General features: G+C 38.7%; 1 protein-coding gene across 7 annotated transcripts in view; it reads left to right on the top strand.

The window, feature by feature from the left end:
* The window catches only part of LYPLA1 (lysophospholipase 1), a 78,366-nt gene that overhangs the window by 30,358 nt on the left and 26,556 nt on the right, over window positions 1-21,452 (top strand). For 2 of the 7 annotated variants that reach the window (XM_074200694.1, XM_074200693.1), the window contains exons 3-4: window positions 6,106-6,150; window positions 6,806-6,845. The exons of 2 other annotated variants lie outside the window; for them this stretch is intronic. In XM_074200694.1, the coding sequence (XP_074056795.1) occupies window positions 6,106-6,150; window positions 6,806-6,845 (85 nt within the window). Of the gene's footprint in view, window positions 1-6,105; window positions 6,151-6,805; window positions 6,846-12,074; window positions 12,330-13,070; window positions 13,103-17,362; window positions 18,954-21,452 lie in introns of those variants that run through there. 3 more of the 7 variants (XM_074200696.1, XM_074200699.1, XM_074200698.1) reach the window with 3 other exon arrangements.

Genomic DNA, 21,452 nt, shown 5'->3' on the forward strand with positions numbered 1-21,452 from the left:
TTTGGAGGGGACTAGAATAGCAGGGTGAAGAGTTTGCCAACCCTTTCTCCTAGTCTAAGGGACCTGAGAAAAGAGGAAAATGAGCCCTGGAAAGAGTGGCCAATGACAAGGTGTATTTACATTATTTTTTTTTTATCATGGACTTAAAGGAATCATTAAATTAGAAAGTTTTTTCAAAGGCAATCAAGTAATAAGCAGTAAGAGCCTGCTTTGTGCCTGACACTGTCCTAAGGACTGAGTATACAAAGAAATGCAAGAATTCCTTTTTTCCCAAGCAGTTCACTGTGTAATGAATAGGGAGAAAACATGTAGACAACTATGTGCAAACAAAATATATATGGGATAAATAACTAGTCAACAGAGGGAAGGCACTAGAATTAAGAGGGTTTAGAGATACATTTGAGTATTTAAAAACAAACAGCAGCTTAGAATTGTCATTAACTTATTTTGTGATTTTTGGGGAAAGTTCCCCTCTCTCCTGGCTCAAACCTAAAATCGTGATATTATTGTAAAATATTAAATGTTCTATTTAGAAATCTATAAATGAAGCTATGTAATATTTTACACATTCCAAAGTCATCATTTTTGTTTTTATGTTTTGTTTGCCTTTATTTTTATATTTATATATTTTATATTATGAACTTGATAGAGCAGCAAATAGGAAGTACAGAAACAGAGCATTTTATGTTAAATTGTGAATCTATTTTATAGTTTAAGAAATAGGACATATAATTGAATGTTATTGTACCAACACTGCCTTTGTCTCTCCTTAGTAACTTCCTTTTTTTCTTTTCTGTATATTTTTAAACTGCTTCATTGGAACTTTTAATTCTTTTAAGTTTGTGACACTATCACTATTTCTCACTCACCAAATAAAACCTTTCCTTATAATAAAGAATAGTCAAACAAAAAAATTGTTTTGTATTGTTTACATTGGGCAAGTATTTTGTACTTCAGTCTATCATATCTATGCCTGTAAGTGGGAAATGTGCTCCAACACCAGTCTTTTGAAGTTACAATTTGTCATTGAACTGATCAGTTTTTAGGTCTTTCGAAGACCATGCTTTATGTAATCTTGAGCTTTGTACATGTGGTGCACTCTGATTGGAGTACTAGAAGGTGGAGCAAAAAACTTCTCCCAAAGTCTTCCTTTATAGTAAAGGTTCAGAATTTCCAGCCAATTCATTTCTCCCCAGTTTAGTTTCTACTTCAAGGGCCAGGTACTCTGTGGCACCCATCCCTCCCACTTTTTAGCCTCCTTTTGTCAATTTTCTTCTCCCTTTAGATTGTAAACTCCTTGTAGGACAAGATCTTTTTTTTTTTTTGTATCCCTAGCCCTTAGCAAAATGCTTGTCACAGAAAGGTCCTTAATACTGATTTACTATTGACTCCTAAATGTTTATTGAATACCTTATAATGTGGACAGGACTGTGCTAAATGCTTTATGTGATTTTTTTTTTAAAAGTCCAAGTGGTGGTTCCCTTCCTTAAGCAATTTATTGTCTAATTGAGGAAATAAGATATAAGATAATGAGAAAAAGTGTTCAAAATCATGGTACTGATTACACATTTTAACAGATCAAAGAGGAAAAAGATTACTGGAGATATTGAAATCAGGGAATTCTTAGATATAGGTCTTGAGATAGACATTGAGGGTTGGGTAAAAGGATCAGAGGAGGGAGGAATGTATTTCAGACAGGGTTACACATAATACTATTTAGACAGGGAAGTAAGAAAGAACATAGATGGGGAATAACAAAGGTATTGTATTCAATGAAAGTAGGGAATACACTGATGGAAAACAGTAGTGAAAGAAAGAACAAGGTAGGTGGGATAGGTGATATACTTGTAGTGTGACTGCCTCTGGTAGTTCAGGTCTGTTTCAGGCTGGTTCAGTTGTTTGTGTTTAGGATGATAATGAAATGAGATTCTTGTAGATAATCTAATTGTTAAATAATATGAAGTTTACTTATACATGGAAGGGAAATTCAGCAAAGATACACTATTGATTTAAGTGGGTACAGGTAATCTACCTTTTTATTTGCCAAGCTGCTAAACTGATATTAAAGAGAGAAGCTTCTGACTTCCCAGGAAGGTGCTGGGTTTTGTACTGAAGACACAAGGAAGTCTTTTTTTTTTTGTCTTTAATTAAAGATTTTATTTGTTTTGAGTTTTACGATTTTTCCCCATCTTACTTCCCTCCCTCCACCCCCCACAGAAAGCAATTTGTCAAGTTTTTACATTGTTTCCATGTTGTACATCGATCCAAATTGAGTGTGATGAGAGAGAAATCATATCCTTAAAGAAGAAACATAAAGTATAAGAGATAACAACATCAGACAATAAGATAGAGGTTTTTTTTCCCTAAATTAAAGGGAATAGTCCTTGAACTTTGTTCAAACTCCACAGTTCTTTCTCTGGATACAGATGGTATTCTCCATCGCAGACAGCCCAAAATTGTCCCTGGTTGTTGCACTGATGAAATAAGTGTGCCCATCAAGGTTGATCATCACCCCCATGTTGCTGTTAGGATGTACAGTGCTTTCTAGTTCTGCTCATCTCACTCAGCATAAGTTCATGCAAATCCCTCCAGGCTTCCCTGAATTCTCATCCCTCCAACACCAGGAAGTCTTAATGCACTGGGTCTTTAAGTCCTGATTTTAAAGAAAAAATAGCCTGATCTGCATGGGGAAAGGCCTTAGGAAAGGCTGCCTATGTGGTAGCACCTTGGGAAAAGCTAGCTCTGCCTATATACTAGGCATCTCTTGTGGATATTGTTCCTCTCACACTGTGCATAACAAAGCACAGATGTGCCCCACCTGAGAGAGGCCTGAGGAGGGACAGCCCAAGGCCCCTAGAGAACTACTGGCATACTGGAAGTTAGTCTCTCCTGGGCCTGGCTGCTTCTAGGACTTATCTCTATTAATTCTATGGCTATGATATTAATTTGTCTCACAGTATGGCTATTTACACCTCAGCCTACTGGAACAGGGATAAGGCTCTTATCTCTTTTTAAAAAAAAATTTTTTTTTTTTTAGATTTTTCAATGCAGTGGGGGTAAGTGGCTTGCCCAAGGCCACAGGGCTAGGTAATTATCAAGTGTCTGAGGTCAGATTTGAACTTAGGTACTCCTGACTCCAGGGCTGGTGCTCTATCCACTGCACCACCTAGCCATCCCTAAAAGTTTTTTAAATTTTATTTATTTATTCTTATTTTTGTACAAATGATATTTTTTTATACATTACTAAAATGTTCTTGTTTAAGAGTAAACATAATACTCCTTCCCCCAAAAAACATAGACCTGCATGAGCAATAAAGTAAAGGAAAGAGAAAAAAATTAAAATTTCAATTTAACAACAACAATAATAATAATAATAATCATCATCATCATCATCATCATCATCATGGCAGCCAGGTGCCACAGTAGACAGAGCACCAGCCCTGGAGGCAGGAGAACCAGGGTCCAAATCTGGCTTCAGACACCCAACAATTACCCAGCTGTGCGGCCCCAGGCAAGCCACCCAACCTCATTTGCCCTGCAACCCCCCTAAATAATAATAATTGTGCTTCAGTCTGTGTTCCAACACCTCCAGCTCTGTCACAGGTGAATCACATTCTTTATAATAAGTCCATCACAAAAGCGAAGTACTTCTATATTTTTCCACTGTTGCCATTGCTGATTGCAACTCCCTCTATTCATACTTCCCCATTACCATATACTATATTTTCTCTCTCCTTTCACTCTATCCTTAAATGTGCTGAAGGGTAGCTGAGTGATGCAGCAGGCAGATCCCAGGCCCTGGGGGCAAGAGGCCTATAGCCCAGATACCACCCATTAGGCCCAGCATCCACCCAGCCCTGTGGTCCTAGACAGGCCATCCAATCCTGAGCCTCTAATCTCTTTAAAGGAATCAATATTTCTCTTCAAAACTCTACTTGATGGGGCAGCTAGGTGGTGCAGTGGATAGAACACCCATCCTGGAGTCAGGAGTGCCTGAGTTCAAATGTGACCTCAGACACTTAATAATTACCTAGCTGTGTGGCCTTAGGCAAGCCATTTAACCCCATTTGCCTTGCAAAAACCTTAAAGAAAAACAAACAACTCTACCTGAACATTAATTCCATAAGAGAAGTATTTGGCAGTAGCCAGATTTTGTTTATAACTGGCCACAGAACATATGTGTGTACATGACAGTACAGAGCAGAGGGGGGGAACCTGATTAGAAGATGAAAAGCACAAATGTGCATGGGCCAATTTGACTTTGTTTCTTCTTCTCTCTTCCTCCTCTAATCAAGTAGGAAGTAGGACAGGATATAATCATAAGTACAGCTCCAAGAACTTATGTTCCACGTACATGCTTCTAGAGCCCAGAGGAGGGGATAGGAGTAGGGCAGCTGGTATCTAGAAACTTGATATAGCTTGACCCTGCCAGATTCTTTCTTTCCACGTGGCACAGGAAGGGCAAACTCAGTTTTCTCTTCCCTAAAGCCTTTAAAGTCAAGTTAAAAAAAAAACATACCTATACCAATGAACTCTAGGGCAGCATCTATAATCCACCTCCAGGGTTTGATATCTTAGAAATAGAAATATCAGAAATGCTATTGGAGCAAGGAATGTGGAAAGTTAGGATAATCATAAGAAATAAGATAGCCAATGTGGGGCCAGAAAATGGAGAAGGCATTAAGCAGAAGAGTTTGTTTTAAATGTGGAAGGCAATCAAGTGCTTTTTAGAAGATGAAGACCATATTATTACCATGTATTGTCTTAAATTCAACATGAGCCTAAGGTCATGAGTTCGCCAAATAAAGATGGGACTGCTGGATTTCATGGTGTCTAGAATCCAGGCACACAATGGAGCCTTATTTTAGTTCTTCCACTTATTAATTATGTGATGTCATACAAATGAATCTTTTTGGTCTTAGTTTCCTCATTTTTTTATCTTTTATTTGATTTGTCAGTCTTTATATTGTTTCCATGGTATATACTGATCTAAGTCGAATGTGATGAGAGAGAAATCATATCCTTAAGGAAGAAAAATAAAGTATAAGAGATAGCAAAATTACATGAGATAAATTTTTTTTCCTAAGTTAAAGGTAATAGTCCTTTGTCTTTGTTCAAACTCCACAGTTTTTTCTCTGGGTACAGATGGTATTCTCCATTGCAGAGAGCTCCAATTGTCCTTGATTGTTGCACTGATGGAATGAGCAAGTCTATCAAGGTTGTATATGATCCCCATGTTGCTGTTAGGGTCTACGGTGTTTGTCTGGTTCTGCTCATCTCACTCAGCATCAGTTCATGCAAATCCCTCCAGGTTTCCCTGAATTCCCATCCCTCCTGGTTTCTAATAGAACAATAGTGTTCCATGACATACATATACCACAGTTTGCTAAGCCATTCCCCAACTGAAGGACATTTACTTGATTTCCAGTTCTTTGTCACCACAAACAGAGCTGCTATGAATATTTTTGTACAAGTGATATTTTTAAGTTTCTTCATTTTTAAAATAAGGGAGTTGGACTAGATGGACATCATGGTCTCTCCTAGATCTAAATCTATGTACATGTAAGATTGAGCCATCCCAAGGACCTCTCTTTAGTCTAAACAGATGTATTAGGAGAGGTTGGGTAAGGTAGAGGGATGCTGAACTCTAGCATCAGTATGAGTCACTAGCATCATGCTGCTCCACTCCCCACTAAAAGGGATTAGTTATTTCTAGGTTAACTATATATTTATCATATAAAAATTCTTTTTTTTATGTTTTTGCAAGGCAAATGGGGTTAAATGGCTTGCCCAAGGTATTAAGTGTCTGAGAAAGGATTTGAACCCAGGTACTCCTAACTCCAAGGCCAGTACTTTATCCACTTCGCCACCTAGCCGCCCCATTAAAAATTCTTAATATCTTTTAATAAATTGCATTATACTTAGCAGGCTTTCAATAACGGCTTTTTGATGAAGATGATAACATGAAACAACAGATAAAGTAACAAATACAGATGTAGAAAAAGAAATTTCTCAATTTTCTGAATCTGATTTTAAAAATCATAGGAATAAAGATTTAAATCTAGAAGGAATCTTATAGATCTAATTTATTCTCTCATTTTACAGATGAAGAAACAGAATTAGCCAGAGAAGTAACATCACTTGCCCAAGGTAAAACAATAAGAGAAGAAAGTAATCAGTAAGAAAGTAATAGGAATTTGAATATAGATAAATGTCTACTTTATTTTTTTTTTTAGGTTTTTGCAAGGCACATGGGGTTAAGTGGCTTCCCCAAGGCCACACAGCTAGGTAATTATTAAGTGCCTGAGGCTGGGTTTGAACTCAGGTACTCCTGACTCCAAGGCCAGTGCTCTATCCACTGCACCACCTAGCCGTCCTATTGCTTCTCTATTTCTAATAACAATTAATAGTTTGAATGTAAATCTTATTTAGAAAAGAGACTTGCCTGATTATCTTTCTCTGAGCAACTGTAAATCCCCTATTATAACAGGATGGCATGGATATCCTGAAGAAATCTCAAATTTTATGGAAGTCTTGAGGCTAAGGCCCAGACATCCTGAGTTAAGATAAAACATTCTTTATCTCCAGATGGGACCACTGATGATGTGACATTAGGAAGACATCCTGAAATCAGAGAACTATAACATATTTTAGGACTTCATTGACTGCTGCTAATCATTCTATGGTCTCCTCAAAATTCTTACTTGGTGTCCAGTTTTCTTAACTGACTCCTGTTAATGATTCATAATCCTAGAGATTTTAATAAACACTTATGTTAGCCTAATTTCTGTTTGTCTTTATTAAGGCCAAACTCTTGGAGGTTACCAGGAGGCAGTTCATTTTAGGTAAGAATCCATGAAGTTTTTGGGGGGGTGGGGTGGGGGAGGGGCAAGGCAATGGGGTTAAGTGACTTGCCCAAAGCCATATAGCTAGGCATTTCTTAAGTGTCTGAGGTTGGATTTGAATTCAGGTCCTTCTGACTCCAGGGCTGGTGCACTATCCACTGCGCCACCTAGCTGCCCCCTAGAACCCAAGTAATTTGGCTTCAAATGTCCTTTAAAAGCCCCTATATATTGATTAGTATTTATTAAAAATAAATTTTACAGAAGGGAGGAATAAACCATTTTGTTCTGAAAGGTAATTTGAATGGTTAGATGATTCAAGGTGAAGGAGTTAAATTAATGCCTAAGTATTTACATGGCATTTATATACTTTGAATTTTGTATCTGGGTACATGCTTTACTAATCCATTATTAAGGAATGTTGAGAGTCATCACCTTAAGGGAACTTACAAAGGAATGTTGAATTTCAACTTGGATTCTAGTACAACTATAATGAAAACTTGTCTTCTCTTCTTGGAATATCAGTTGTTTACTAGGTAAACTAGATCTACTTTGTGGAGATTGGATAAATACTTGTTTACTGACTCTCTTCATTACTTCCTGAGTATTTCTAATTATGAAAGAAATCTAGGTCAGAAGGACAAATATTCTTAATTAAGGACATTTAGATGGTTGTCCCATTAGAACACCCTGGGTTAGTGTTAGGCAGTAAACATTTATTAAAGGCTTGCTATGAGCCAGGCATCATGTTAATTAAGTGCTGGGTATACAATGAAAGATAAAAACAGCCTAGATAGTCCATAAAAGCTCACAGTCTAAGGGGGGGGGGGGACACAACTATGTACAGAGAAGGAAGGTACTAGAATTAAGAGGGGTTAAGAAAGGCTTTCTATAGAAGGTAGGATTTTAACCCAGACTTGAAGCCAAGGAAATAAAGAGACAGAGATTGGCAGGAAGAGTATTCCCAGTTATAAGGGTAGTCAGTGAATTTGCTTGGAGTCTGGAGATGGAATATCTTGAGGGACAGTAAAGAAGCTAGTGTTCCAGTTTTAGTAGCTCTAGAAACACATTTTTAAAATCACAATTTTGTTCAAAATATTTAAATAAATGCAAGTTAATCTAAGATGTTTTTGTCAGCTTAGTTTTGTATTTGTTTTAATATCACTAGAAACTAATAAAATGTTCATGGGATGGTGAAGAAGCCAGTGTCATGGGTCACTGAATAGCAGAGTAAATTGGAAGGGAGGGAATAATGTCAGATGTGTGAAGACTAGATAGATAGAAGTGTGTGTGTGTGTGTGTGTGTGGTGTTCATGCAGGACTTTGAAACAGGATTTTATTTTTGCTCTTGGTAATGAGAGAAAGCCACTAGATTAAGGAGTGGTTAGACTGTGCATTAGGAAAATCACTTTGACAGCTGAGTTGAGGATGACTCTTGGATTAAGATTATGAGTGAAGGATCATTGTTGTTGTTTTTCGTCCTTATTTTTCAAAGAAGACCATCACTTCAGAAAGGTGATATCATGACAGTCAGAGTGAAGGAGGGACTTGGAATTGGGACAGGTTTGTGTTAGCAGACCACTGTGGTCTTTTGCAATAGACCAGCCATGACATAATGAGGCCTGTTCCAGGGTGGTGGAAGTATTAGAGAAGGGTAAAATTGAGAGGCCTTATAAACAGATTGGATAAAAGAGAGTGAAAAATGAGCATGATAACTAGATTGTGAATCTAGGGGATTTGAAGTATGGTAGCAATAACAAACCAGTAATGTTGTTTGTCCTTCCTTCTTAAAAAGGACTAAGACATTAGGAAGAGGATGTCATGACTTGCAAGTGAATGGAATTTAAGTGAGACTAAGTGGTACAAGGTCTCATCCAGCTCCATGCAGTGGGAGGCCATGACCTTTTTAAAAAAAATTTATTTAAGGGGTTAAGTGACTTGCCCAAGGTCACACAGCTTGATCCACTGCTACCTTAGCTGCCCCCCAGGCCTTGACCTTTTTAAGCTAAGGTTTTTCCCAGGTCTAAGTAAGTCTGAGGCAATTCAGTGATTAAGGTTAGGTAAAACTGAGGCAAAGAATAACCTCTTTTACCTAGTCAAAAATAAAATCAATATGGGAGGGGAAGACCCTCAGGATTTCCAGCCAAAACAACCAGCTGCAATTTACATTGACTTAGTGCCATCCAAGAACTCAAAACAATGATCAAGTGATTGCTTGGGCTGGGACTATTGTTGGCTAATCAAAGAGAGCAAGAGAGATTTGGATTTAAGGCATGATACATTAAAAAAAGAAATCTAGCCAGTAAACCCCAAGATATCTTGATAGGTTGCAATGATCAAAATGTATATTCCTTTGGACAGAGCACCCACAGGTGGGAGAGAAGGAAGAGGAGGAAAGGAAGGAAGCACCCCATAGTAACAAGGAAATTTGGAAGGAGGGTAGAACATGGGGAAGAAAGACAAGTTCAGTTTTAGAAATATTAAATTTAAGATGTCTATAGGACTTCTAATTTGAGATATCTAATAGGGAGGTCATGACTAAATAAGAACATTTGAGAGTCATCAGCATTGAAATGTTAATAGAGTCCATTAAGAGTTGATGAGATTACCAAGATAAATGGAATAGGGTGAGAAGAAAAAAGGCCCATGATAGAGCCCAGTGGAACATCAATTCAATGATTAGCAGACACTATCTGGATGAAGATTTAGTAAAGAATACTGAGAAGAAACAGATAAATGGGAAAACCAGGAGAGAACAGTATCCCAAAAACTTAAAGAGAGGAATGTAAGGAGAAGAGCTAATAGTATAAATTAAGGGCTGCAGAAAAGTCGAGAAGTATGAAGACTACATTGCTAACTATTAAGAGAGCAGTTTTGTTGCTAGAAAATGTGTAGTGGTTAAAGGGGTTTGAGCAAATGTGAAAGAATTCACTTAAAAGATCAAGTCTGACCCAGAATTTAGGGACCAAAAAAAAATGATATAGAGGCATGAGAGTTTATCTGGGGAATCACTCTCCCCAAGAGCCAAATAGACTCGAAAAGGAAGAAGGACAACTCAGCTGAGGAAAGGTAAGCTGTTAAAGGGGCAAGAAGATTAATTAGATATCTTTTGATGGGAGCAGTAACTCAGAGAGCTGAGATGAGCTAATGAAGGATATACGGATGAGGGGTATTGCTCAAAAAGCAAAGATGAAGTAACTAAGGACTTATGGATAAGGGTAGTGGCTCAAAGAGATAATCCTTTCAGGCTTGGGTAGGGCACCATTGTTGTTGCTGATAGGGGCTTGTCTTGTGCTTGGGAACAGGGATTTTCTGAGTCCTTGCCAAGGCAAGGTACTTTACTGAAAAGTTCCCTGACTTCATCTTGATAATTTAGACAATGAGAGGGTTCAGTGTTAAGGGAAGATACAAAGTCAATGCAGAGGGATTAGATTAATTACAAAACATATTATCTGTTCAATATTTCCTCTACTGCAGTTTCAGTAGAATATTAAATGTGAACACCTAACTGTTAAAGTTAAGGAGAATGAGAGGAGAGAGTGAAGGCACCTACTATAGATGACCTACTTAAAAAGTTTAGCCACATAAGGGAAGAAAGAAATGAAATGATTACTAGTAGGAATGGATGGATCAAATGATTTTTTTTTGAGGCTAGAGGAAACATGGACATGATTGTAGGTAGTAGAGAAGCAACCAGCAGTCAGGAAGAGACTGAAGATTTGTAAGAATTAGGTTAATAGGGCAATCTGCTGGAGGAGATGCAAAGGAATTGTATCACTTGTGCAAGTAGAGAATTTCATCCTGGCAAAAAGAGGGATTCTTCATTATGTGAGACAGAGGTGAAGGAGGACATAAGAGAGGACAGTTAAGAAATATGAGGAAAGGAAGGGGGACAAGAGTAGTCTCTTGACAAATGCTTTCAATTTTTTTAATTAAAATGAGGCAAAATTCTCAGTTGAGCAGGTAGGAGGAAAAGGGAGGCATGGGAAGGTTTGAGGAAGGATAAAAAGGTTGAGACTTCTTTGGTGAGACAGTGAATTCTTTTTTTCAGTTGTGTTCAACTTTTCCTCCTTTTTGGAGATTTTTTTGGCAAAGATATTAGGGGGCTTTAGCCACTTCCTTTTCCAGATAAGAAAACTGAAGCAAACAGGGTTAAAGGACTTATTCAGGGTCATATAGCTACTGTCTGAAGCTGAATTTGAATTCAAGTCTCCTTATTCCAGGTCAAGTGCTCTGGCCACTTCAGTAACTTGCCTGATTGGGGAGGTATAAAATGATTGCCTTCTAGCAGAGAGGGCTCATTTGAAGTTACGTAAAATAAATTCATAGAATGTTTATGATTTTCTTTGCTCATATTCAGCAGCATTCGTGTAGGAACAAAGGTGGCAGATAGTGGGAGTAATGATGCCAAGGGAATCAGGAGAGGCCAATCATGTAGAGCTGAACTCATCCAAAGGCTCAAGTTGGGGAAAGGGCAGGAAAGTTAATGCGAGGTGAAGTCCTGAGAGAGGTTCAAGGTAATGGTGGGAAGAGCACAGACTGAGCAATGAGGCAGTTTCAGAATTCATGAGGGCCCATTTGCGGGTGCCGGCCGGATGGAGTCTGTGAGGGGAGGTGGAGGATGGGCTGTGGGGAGTGAGTGAGGAGGGGGAGACAGGGAAGCTCAGCTTCTGCTGCGACCCCTCCGTGAGCGGGGCGGGGGGGCAGGAAGGGGCTGGGGCTGCTGAGCCATCGCCCGCGCCCTCGAGCCCGGGTCCCCCGGGAGGGCTGCGGGCCGGGGCCGGGGATCGGGCCCCTCCAGGCCTGCCCGCGCCGCGGTGAGGTGAGGTGAGGAGGGCCGGCCCCGCGGCTCCCCAGCCCTCCAGCGGGCCTCGGCGTCGGCTGGTTTCCATGGCGGCGGGGGCCGGGAGGGCATCTCCGGCCCGCCGAGGGCACACCTTCGGGGCCGCGGGGCCGGGCCGGGCCGGGCCGGGCCGCGCGCTCTGCCAGGGAGCATGCGCCGGGGGCCGGGGCGCCCGGGCCGCGCGGGCCGCGGGGAGGGGGCGAGGCGGCGGAGGGGCGGGGAGGGGGCGCGCGCGCGCAGGCGCCCGCCCCTGGAACCCCGCCGTCCCGGACCAATCCGAGCGCTAGAGAGAAGGGGGGCTATTGTGACTGGAGGGGTGGGGTCGTCCGAGCGCGGGGAATGCAGGCGGGGTGGGCAATGGGCGTCCCCTCAGTCCTCGGAGGCCGCGCCATGGACCCGCCGGAAGGGGGGGCCGCGCCTGCCGCCGCCGCCGCCGCCGGCGCCGCGCGCTCTCGAGCCGGGGCGCGCGCGCCTGGTCGAGGGAGGGTCCGGGAAACGATCCTCGCGTGCCCTCAGTTAGGAGGCCGCCGCCGCCGCCGCCGCCCGCCAGCCTCGTCCTCGGCCGAGCCCGGTGCATGTGCGGCAACAACATGTCGGCGCCGCTCCCTGCTATAGTGCCGGCAGCCAGGAAAGCAAGCGCCGCGGTGAGTGCGGCGGGCCCCGGGCCCCGGGCCCGCATTGCGGAGGGGCGGGACGGGGCCTGGCGGCGCCCCCGCCTCGCCGCTCCCCGGGGCCCGGCGTGGGGACTTGGCCGAGTGGGCCCCGGGTGTGTCCGCCCCCCGCCCGCCGCCCCGGGCCGGGCCAGGGGCCCTCCTCGGGCTCTGGGCTTTCTGGAAAAATCGGAGAAAACGGGGGCCCGTGCGGACGGAGCGCGGGCCGGGGCGCGGCGCAGCCGGACAGCGAGCCCGGCCGCGGCCCGGCCGGACGGCGAGCCCGCCCGCGGCCCGAGCGGCGCCCCGGCACCGGGGGGGGGGGGCAGGGGGATGCCCAGACCTTTCTGACCCTGAAAACGGGGCTTCCTGTTTTCTGGAGGCGCCTGGCCCGGCCGGAAGCCAGGGGTGCCCGCTCCGAAGGGGCCGTTTTGCACCGAAGCGGTGGTTCCTCACCGCGACTGGAGAGATTTCTCGCACTTTACAGGCACAAATTAATTGATTTCTCGGTACTCCAGGGAGCCAGGTGGAAAGGAAGTATTAGGGCCATTTTAGAGGAGGCCTAACGGAGCTTAATTAATTTGCTGAAGAGCATACGGTACATTTTCAGGGACGCTAGGAATAAGATTTGCGAGTTCTTTGTTATCATAATCTTAAAAAAATTACTATGTTGTAATGATGCCCTATGGTTTATTTAGGTGTCGCTTAATTTTGATTTTTGCTGTTTTGTTCTAGGTTATTTTCCTTCATGGATTAGGAGATACGGGGTAGGTACTAAGAAGCAGTAGTAATAAAACTGTAGCTTACAAACTAGCTTGTTACTTTTTAAAGGTATAGAAAAAGTCTCTATTCAGTGATTTTTAACATCGTATAAAATTTATTGCTAAATATTTTAAAGTAGAAAAATACCATATATAAGCCTTTCTTTGAGGCAGCTGGTAGTGGAGCAGGGAGACTGATGAGCTTGGAGTCTAGAAGACTTGAGTTTAAATCTGGCCATAGACAATTCCCAGCTGTGAGACCCTAAGCCAGTCACTTAACCTCTCTTGTTTTTAACTTAACCTCTTTTTGTCCTCACTTATAAAATGGGGATGGTAATTTATGGCACCTCTCTGGGTTATTGTGAAGATAGAATGGAATAATGTTTACTTACAAAGCTGGCACTTAGAATAAGAATACACTTAATAAATGCCTCTTTCCTTCCTTTCTCTTCCCTTTCTTCTCATTCAGTTCAACAAACATTCATTGAATCTTTGAGACAAGCACATAGAAACCATTCAGGCTTTTGCTCTCCAGAAGTTTATCATTTAGTAGAAAGAAGGGTTGTTCAACAGGCATATAGGAAACTCCTCAGTCGTTTTTAAGTAGAGAAAAGGGGCATGATGTTGGTTGAGTGTGGATGGTGGATTAGGGAAGGGGTTAGATTGGAGACAAAAAGAGTAACTAGGTTAAAAACTTAGGTGAAATTGAGAGCATTAACCACTGTGATTGCAGTGTGAATGGAGAAGACTGAATATAATTTTTCATAGGAAGTAAGGAATGAATTTTCAACTAATTCAATCTTAAGAATGAGATACACAGAAATATTTAAGATGACAGTAAGGCTACCAGACTAAGTATGGTAGTTCCATTAATAGAAATAGAGGGAGAAGAGAAAGTTTAGGGGAGCAGATAAAATTTTGGGTTTAGCCATTTGAGGTGTGAGTAGGAAAGGAAATCTTTGTGGAAAAATATCTCACAGCTACTTGGAAATAATGGTATTCAGGCTCTGGGGGAAGGGGTTGGAATTTGAGAATCATTTGTCCCACAGGTGATGATTAAAGCCAGAGTAGTACATTATTAAATCTTTAAGAAAGAAAGAATAAAAATAGTTAAGTTGGACCCTGGGATAGAAGCTTGGTACATACACATTTAGAGAGAGTAGGCTAAAGAATAGTAAGAAGAAGAAGAGAACCTTGAAATTGCAGTGTCAGAAGCCATGGAAAGAGAATTAAAAAAGGAGTGGTTTGAAATTCTCAGTGCTACAGAAAAATCAAGAGGTTAATGTCTTTGGAGAGAATTGTTTTCAGTAGGCTAATTAAAACAGAAGACAAGTTGAAGCATTTACTCTCTGCTGTCATGTTTCTCTTTTCCTTTTTATCTGTGAGGCTTTCAGACTTGAAAACTTTTCCTGAAAGGAAAGACATTGATGTATTGAAAGTGGCTACTTATTTAGCTGAGATAATTCTGATTCTGCCAAGATGAATTTCTGAGGAGCTAAGAATGAAGTTGGTTAAGGTAACCCATAATGGAATGGGTTCAGGAAGATAAGACAGTGGTAGATTTGAAGAAGAGACTTTAGAGGCAACATGTGACCCAGTGCTCCTGATGAAAGATTCTAGAGATTTTAAAAATAGCAGATCCATCTCTTAAAACTATGAAAGGTTGTTTTAAAGAGTAGGGGAGGCAAATTTCAAATGTTAGAATGCTTAACAATATTGAGACTCACAGAATTTCAGAAATGGGGAAGGACTAGAAATCAGCTACCTTCATATTATAGAACAACCCCTTATTTTACAAATCAAGAAAACTACACAGGTTGGCTAGGTGGCATAGTGGATAGAGCACTGTCCTGGAGTCAGGAGTACCTGGGTTCAAATCCGGTCTCAGACACTTAATAATTACCTAGCTGTGTGGCTTTGGGCAAGCCACTTAACCCCATTTGCCTTGCAAAAAACTAAAAAAAAAACAACTGAGAGCTTGTGACTTGCTTGAGTCCCAAACAACCAATGCAGTTCTATATTTTTGTCACCTTTTATTTGACTTTTCTATTTAATTTATAATAGTAATATTAATAATTGACACATATATAGCCCTTTCGAAGTTTGTAGATATATATAGAATCTATCTATACACATAGTTGCACACACACACACATGTACACTATTATTTCATTCTCAAAACAGTTGTGTGAAGTGTATGCTATTATTATCCACATCCCTTATTTTATAGATGCAGAAACTGAGGCTGAGAGAGGGTAAGTATTGTGTTCAGGGTCACATAGCTAGTGTTTAGTAAATTATTTTATGAAATCTTTTGAAACCACATGAGTAATGAACAAGGTTAACCACAGAACAAACCAAAGGGGGGGAAAACCCCATGAATAAAGTTTAAAAGAAACGACTCCTTAATCCTAATGTTTAAAGTGACAGAATTGAACTTTGTAACCTTTAAGAACCTTTCCAGGTTAAAAAACTGTCCAAATATTCTGATATGACAAGATTAAGGATTTACATAACATTTATATTGTCCTTTGCTTTACTTCAGCAAAAGGGCAACTGGATTTCTCCCAGCAGCCAGGCAGTGTTGTGAAAGTGACATGCTCCTTGCCAAAGACCTCAATGAAAAACTAGTCTAAGTAAACTGACTTCTATAGTCAAAATCATGGGAATTTTAAAGTTAGAGAGTATTTGCAATGAAATGATGAGATTTGACAACTAATCTGATTTGTTGGATGAAAGAGGACTATCAAAGATGATTCCAAGGTTATATCTCTGGGTGACGGTGGTACTATTAGGGGTAAGATAGTTCATGAATTATTCATACTTTGAATCTACAGTTATTATGAGCTGTTTTGAACAACTTTGAGCAATCATCAGTCATGATCAGTGAACTGGAGTAGGAAGGTGCAGGTTTGGTTAATAGCATAAGTAATGTCTGTAGTTTGAAAAAGATTCTGTTTTGGGGTAAAGCTAGTATTTTATAGGAGCATATGGTAGTGTCCTACAACTCCCATTCTTTGTTATTATTAGAGTCAAGAGGCAGAGGAAAGTGGATTTAACCAAATATTGAAAAGATAATAGTGACCTATTAATTAGGTTTTTAACCCTTTCATTCATTTTGTAGCCTAAACACAATCTAGTAATTTTGGAAGAATTATCAGACATTCATATTAGAAAAGCTTAGATTGGGTAATTTTTGTAAACTTGAAACAAAATATACTGACTTAATAGATTATAATTTAATTTTTTAAGCTAAATGTTCTGTTAATCTGGTGTAAGATTTTTTGGGGAAGTTTTTTGTTTAAATTTTTAAATGTATTAATCAGATTTATAAAAAGAAGCAAGTTTAAAAGAGTTAGCTTCTCATGGGCTTTAAATCTATAGCAGATTACTTAATAAACATAAAATGAGGATAATGATAGCACCAACCTCCCAAGAGTGTTGTGAGGATAAAATTAAATAATATTAATAAAGTTCTTTACAAATCTTGAAGTGCTATATGAATGCTATCATTATGAGGCCTGGAGACACTTTCAGAAGGTAAAGCTTGTCTTTTGAGTCAGTTATGATATTTTTTTTTTTTAGGTTTTTCAAGTCAAATGGGGTTAAAGTGGCTTGCCCAAGGCTATACATATAGCTAGGTAATTATTAAGTGTCTGAGACCGGAACCCAGGTACTCCTGACTCCAGGGCCAGTGCTTTATCCACTGTGCCACCTAGCTGCCCCTCAGTTATGATTTTCAGTAATTTTGTACTAATAATTCTTTCCATTGGAATGGGATACTGAAAACTAGCTATAAATCTCACAAAAGTTACTGCATCATCATAGTACTAATAAAGTAAATTTTGTTTTCTGAAGTCATTGAGACCAGGCTTGGCTGATGCAATGTTAAATAAAAATGATAAATAATAGTTGCTACTTAGATAGCCCTTTTTAAAACCCTATCCTCATAAAAATCTTATGTCATAGGTGCTGTTATCTCCATTTTTTTTTATGAGGAAACTAAGATAGGTGGGTTACGTGACTTTTCCAGGGTCAGTGTGTTGGGATTTGGACTTTGATCTTCCCGACTCCAGGTCCATCATTTATGACTCCATTGTGCCACACACATATATGCTGGCTAATATACATATAATTAACACTATGCCAGTTATCATTTTGTTTATGTTGGGGAAGAAAATACCCTCCAAGCTAAATCGTAATATTGTGCCATATATATGTATATATATATGTGTGTGTATATGTATATACATATATATATATATGTATATACATATACACATATATATATGGTTTCTGTTTTCAAGAGTTATGAAATATGTTATGGTGAAGTTGTTGGTTATGTTTCATCAACAGGGTAAAACAGTATTCTGAGGGGGAAAAGGCAGAAGATAGTTTAATATTTAAGTTCAGTAATATCTCAGTTAACAGATGTTTGAGGAATAGTTACAGCTAATTGAAATTCTGGTTCATTTAGGACTAACTAGAAAAATCATTTTTAATTTCAGTCTATTTCATTGTAAATATTTCTATAAAATATTTTAATAAATAAAGTATGTTATTTTGTAGTTAGCATAAGTGACTTTGGTGCTTCAGAATCATTATTTTGAAGACTAGTACTTGTATAAAATTATATATGAGAAACTTCAGGAGTTTTTGTTAGATATCTTTTGACATTCCTGGGAAAGATTGACTAAATACTTAATGTCAATATCCTTAAAAAGGAAATAAAATAAAGATTTTTGGATAACAAGGAACTTTTTCATTTGGGTTATAGTTAGATGGGGTTTCAGGGCTTTTACCCTTCCTCTATTGCTGTACTATGCATTTACTAAGAAACAAAGGTGAATTATGTTTTATATAGTGTCATATTGAATTTTTTTTAATACACATTCAGAATGAGAAACCCAAGTAGCTTTTCATTAAATCTTTTTGACTATTCAAGCTAAATTCAGAGCACATAGTTAATATTAACTTGCTTGTACTTTTTATTGTCAACAGGTAGTATAGTACTGGATAGTGGAAGGAGGACTGGATTTGAACACTTAAGGACCTAGGTTTGAATCCCTGCTGTATATTGCTTAATATTTCTATGACCTTAGGTATATTGCTTCATCTGTCTAGGCCTCAGGTTCCTCATCTACAAAATGAGGAGTTTGGACTAGGTGATCTCTTAAGACTCCTTCTAAATCTTATGATTATAAGCATGTTTTTGTTAATGTTAGTGACTAGAGCCTAGAGATTTACTGATAGATTTCATTTGGATTACTACTATGTAGCATTTTTGTATTGTGAGATTTATATGCTTTTATTTTGATGATAGTTTGCATTTATATCATGCAGAACGGTAATTAAGTTGACCTAAGATTGTTTCCACACAGGATAGGACTATAGAGTTAAAAATCTTCACAAAAATTGTTAGGATGAAAGTTGTTGATCACATTAACAAAAGTTTGACTTTTTAATTGCAAATTCATTTGAGGTTTTAAGGTAGGTTTAAAGTGCCCATGTTTAAAAATAATATTGGATCAAGGTAGAATGACTGAGAAAGGGAAAGGAATAACTATTTTTACTTGGTACCTACTCTGCTAGGGCACTGTACTGAATAATTTTTACAAATATTTCATTTGATTCACAACAACCCTCAAAGTAGTTACTATTGTTGTCTCCATTTTATATTTGAGGAAACTTGAGGCAAACAGATTAAGGGATTTCCTCAGGCTGCTACTAAGTGTCTATGAACACATTTGAACTTGAGTCTTCCTGACTCCAGGCCGGGAACCTATCCACTGTTGCCATCAACTGTCTCTGCAAGATTTTGCTTGTGTGCCTTTATTCAGTGCTAGCTGAAATTTAGGTAGGTAGAGGTTATTTTGCTTATATTAAAAATTGTACATTCAGTGAAGAAAACTTAAAAATTAAATACAATACAAATAGATTTAATTTTCTACTGAAATTTTAAGTTTGACCTGCATACTGAAATAATTGTAACTAGTATTTATATTGCACATTAAAGATTACGAAATGCTTTACATATGGTATCGAATTTGATCTTCAAAACAATACCATGAGGTGGTCGCTCTTATCTCCAGTTTATTGATGAGGAAAGCTGAGAGAATTTAACTGACTTTCTACTGGTCACACAATCAGTGTCTGACAAATTTTGAACTTGTGTCTTGATTCAAAATTTAGTTCTTATTGCACTATGGCATGCTAACTGCCTCATAATTTTAGAACATTAAAAAAAATTAGCTAAGTTTTCTTCATATCCTTAGAACAAACATCTAGGAGATTGCATTCTTTTACTGAGTAAGTTGGTGATTTTGGTTGCTCTTCTCTGTAAAATAAGTGAATTAGAATCTCAGGTGTTTAAAGGGGTTTCAGAGCCCACCTAGCCCTGCCTGAAAAAAAGAATTCCCCCTAGTTATTTTTCTAAGTGATTATTTGACCTTTACTTTAAAGACAAACTTGGGGCAATCTATATCATTTTTGAATAGGTAATTGTTAGGGTCTTTCTTGTTACCTCAAACCAAAATTAGACTTTTTTTTTGCAACTTTTACCCTTTGTTCCTGGTTCTACTTTTTTTTTTTTTTTTTTTTTTTTTTTTTTGCCTTTTCTCATCTTAAAGGCCCTCTTCTGTATTTGGGTTTTATCCTTCAGCCTGTCAAGTTTTTTTCTCTCAATTTTGGCACACATGTGTCACTTCTCTCCTAATGATCAGTTTCTTTAATTCTGTCAGTTTCATTTTTAAATAAAATTTGGAGCAAATCAAAAAATCCTTATTTGAAACTTCTTAGTTGGAGGACCAAAACTGGTACTTTGACTACAGTTTAAAACCTTTTTGCTGTAGAACTGTGAACTTATATTTAAAAAAAAATATGCTTTTATGGATGAAAAGCTGTGAAAGGAAAATACATGGTTTGTAGTTAAAAATGGCAACAGTGGTTAAAATATATTGGGTAGGATCAGATTAGGATAGATCAGAATGTAGAAGTGAAGGTTATAAATGGGTTTTTGTTCCGATTATATAAGTAATTTATTGGATTGTGAAGAATTAGTCTTGTCTTTGTCAAATGATATTGCAAAGTATTTGAATAGGTTAGTAATTGTGAAAAAAGTTTACATTTAGAGATAAAGGAAAACAAGAAATATATTTACATTTGTGCCTCTTTCAGCCCTGTCTTTTGAGAATCAGCACAGTGCTAATAATTCATTGTAATTTAATTAAAACTGTTGAACTTTTTTTTAGTGAACTGATTCTCAGTTCTTGGAGAAATTTTTCTGTCATTTTCTACCTTTATTAAATGATTGTTCCCTTTCCTTTATTGAAAATTATTGATATGAAATTGTTGAAATTTATTGAATAAATTATTGAAAATAACTGAAATGCTTAAAGTAGTGTAAAATTGAAATGTAATTGTACTTTAGATACTTTATAACACTATGACCTTTTTTGTCACTGAAATTGTCCTACTAATGCAAATAAAATTTATAAGTAAAATAGAATAGATGATAATTTGTAAGGAAAATAGAACTTTTGATATTGATTCTTCAGTTTATCCCTAAGTCTTTTATAGACATTGTAATCACTATGGGGGGGAGAATGAAAGGGAGGCTTCAGTAACTGCAATTTTTAATTTAATTTTATTTTCTTATTTTCCCTCTTGTAAAGGAAGGGAGGTAGGTGAAAAAACCCCATGTAATCCAATAGCCATGCTAGAAGGTAATCACAGCTTCATGAAAAACATAAAAAATTTGATTTATTATAAAAGAAATGAGTATGCATGTGGCCATTTGCAATCCAAGTTCTTCACGTATTTATGAACTTAACACAAAGAAGAGAGGAGAGAGCAATTTCTTACTAAATGGCAATGAGGTGGCAAGGGGGGGGGGGGAGGAAGGATTAATTTCCTTCCAAAGGGAAGAAATCATGTATAAGTAAGATGGCAAAAGCAACAGTCTTTTTCCTTTCCTTCTTATCTACAAGGGTCCCAACTATATAGTTTCTTAATCTGGTTTAGACTGACTGTTATATGTCTTGACTCCCAAGGACATCCAGGGAGTTCAGCTGGTGAGTCAAACATCAAATTTTTGTCAGCTCAGGGAGTGCTTCTTTGACAGGTTCAAGGCCACTTGGATACTTCAGGGCCAGTGTTTATGGAAAATATAGCAACTCAAAAAGACAAATTCAGGTAGCCACTTTAAGCCATAACTAAAAAATGTGTCTTATCTCCATATTTAATCTATTAGCTCTATTATCTCTTTGTCAGAAGATGGCATGGTTCTTTTGGTATTAAAAGTTGATCATAGGGCGGCTAGGTGGCGTAGTCTCAGACACTCAATAATTACCTAGCT

The sequence above is a fragment of the Macrotis lagotis genome, chromosome X (assembly GCF_037893015.1).
Source record: "Macrotis lagotis isolate mMagLag1 chromosome X, bilby.v1.9.chrom.fasta, whole genome shotgun sequence".
Lineage (NCBI taxonomy): Eukaryota > Metazoa > Chordata > Mammalia > Peramelemorphia > Peramelidae > Macrotis > Macrotis lagotis.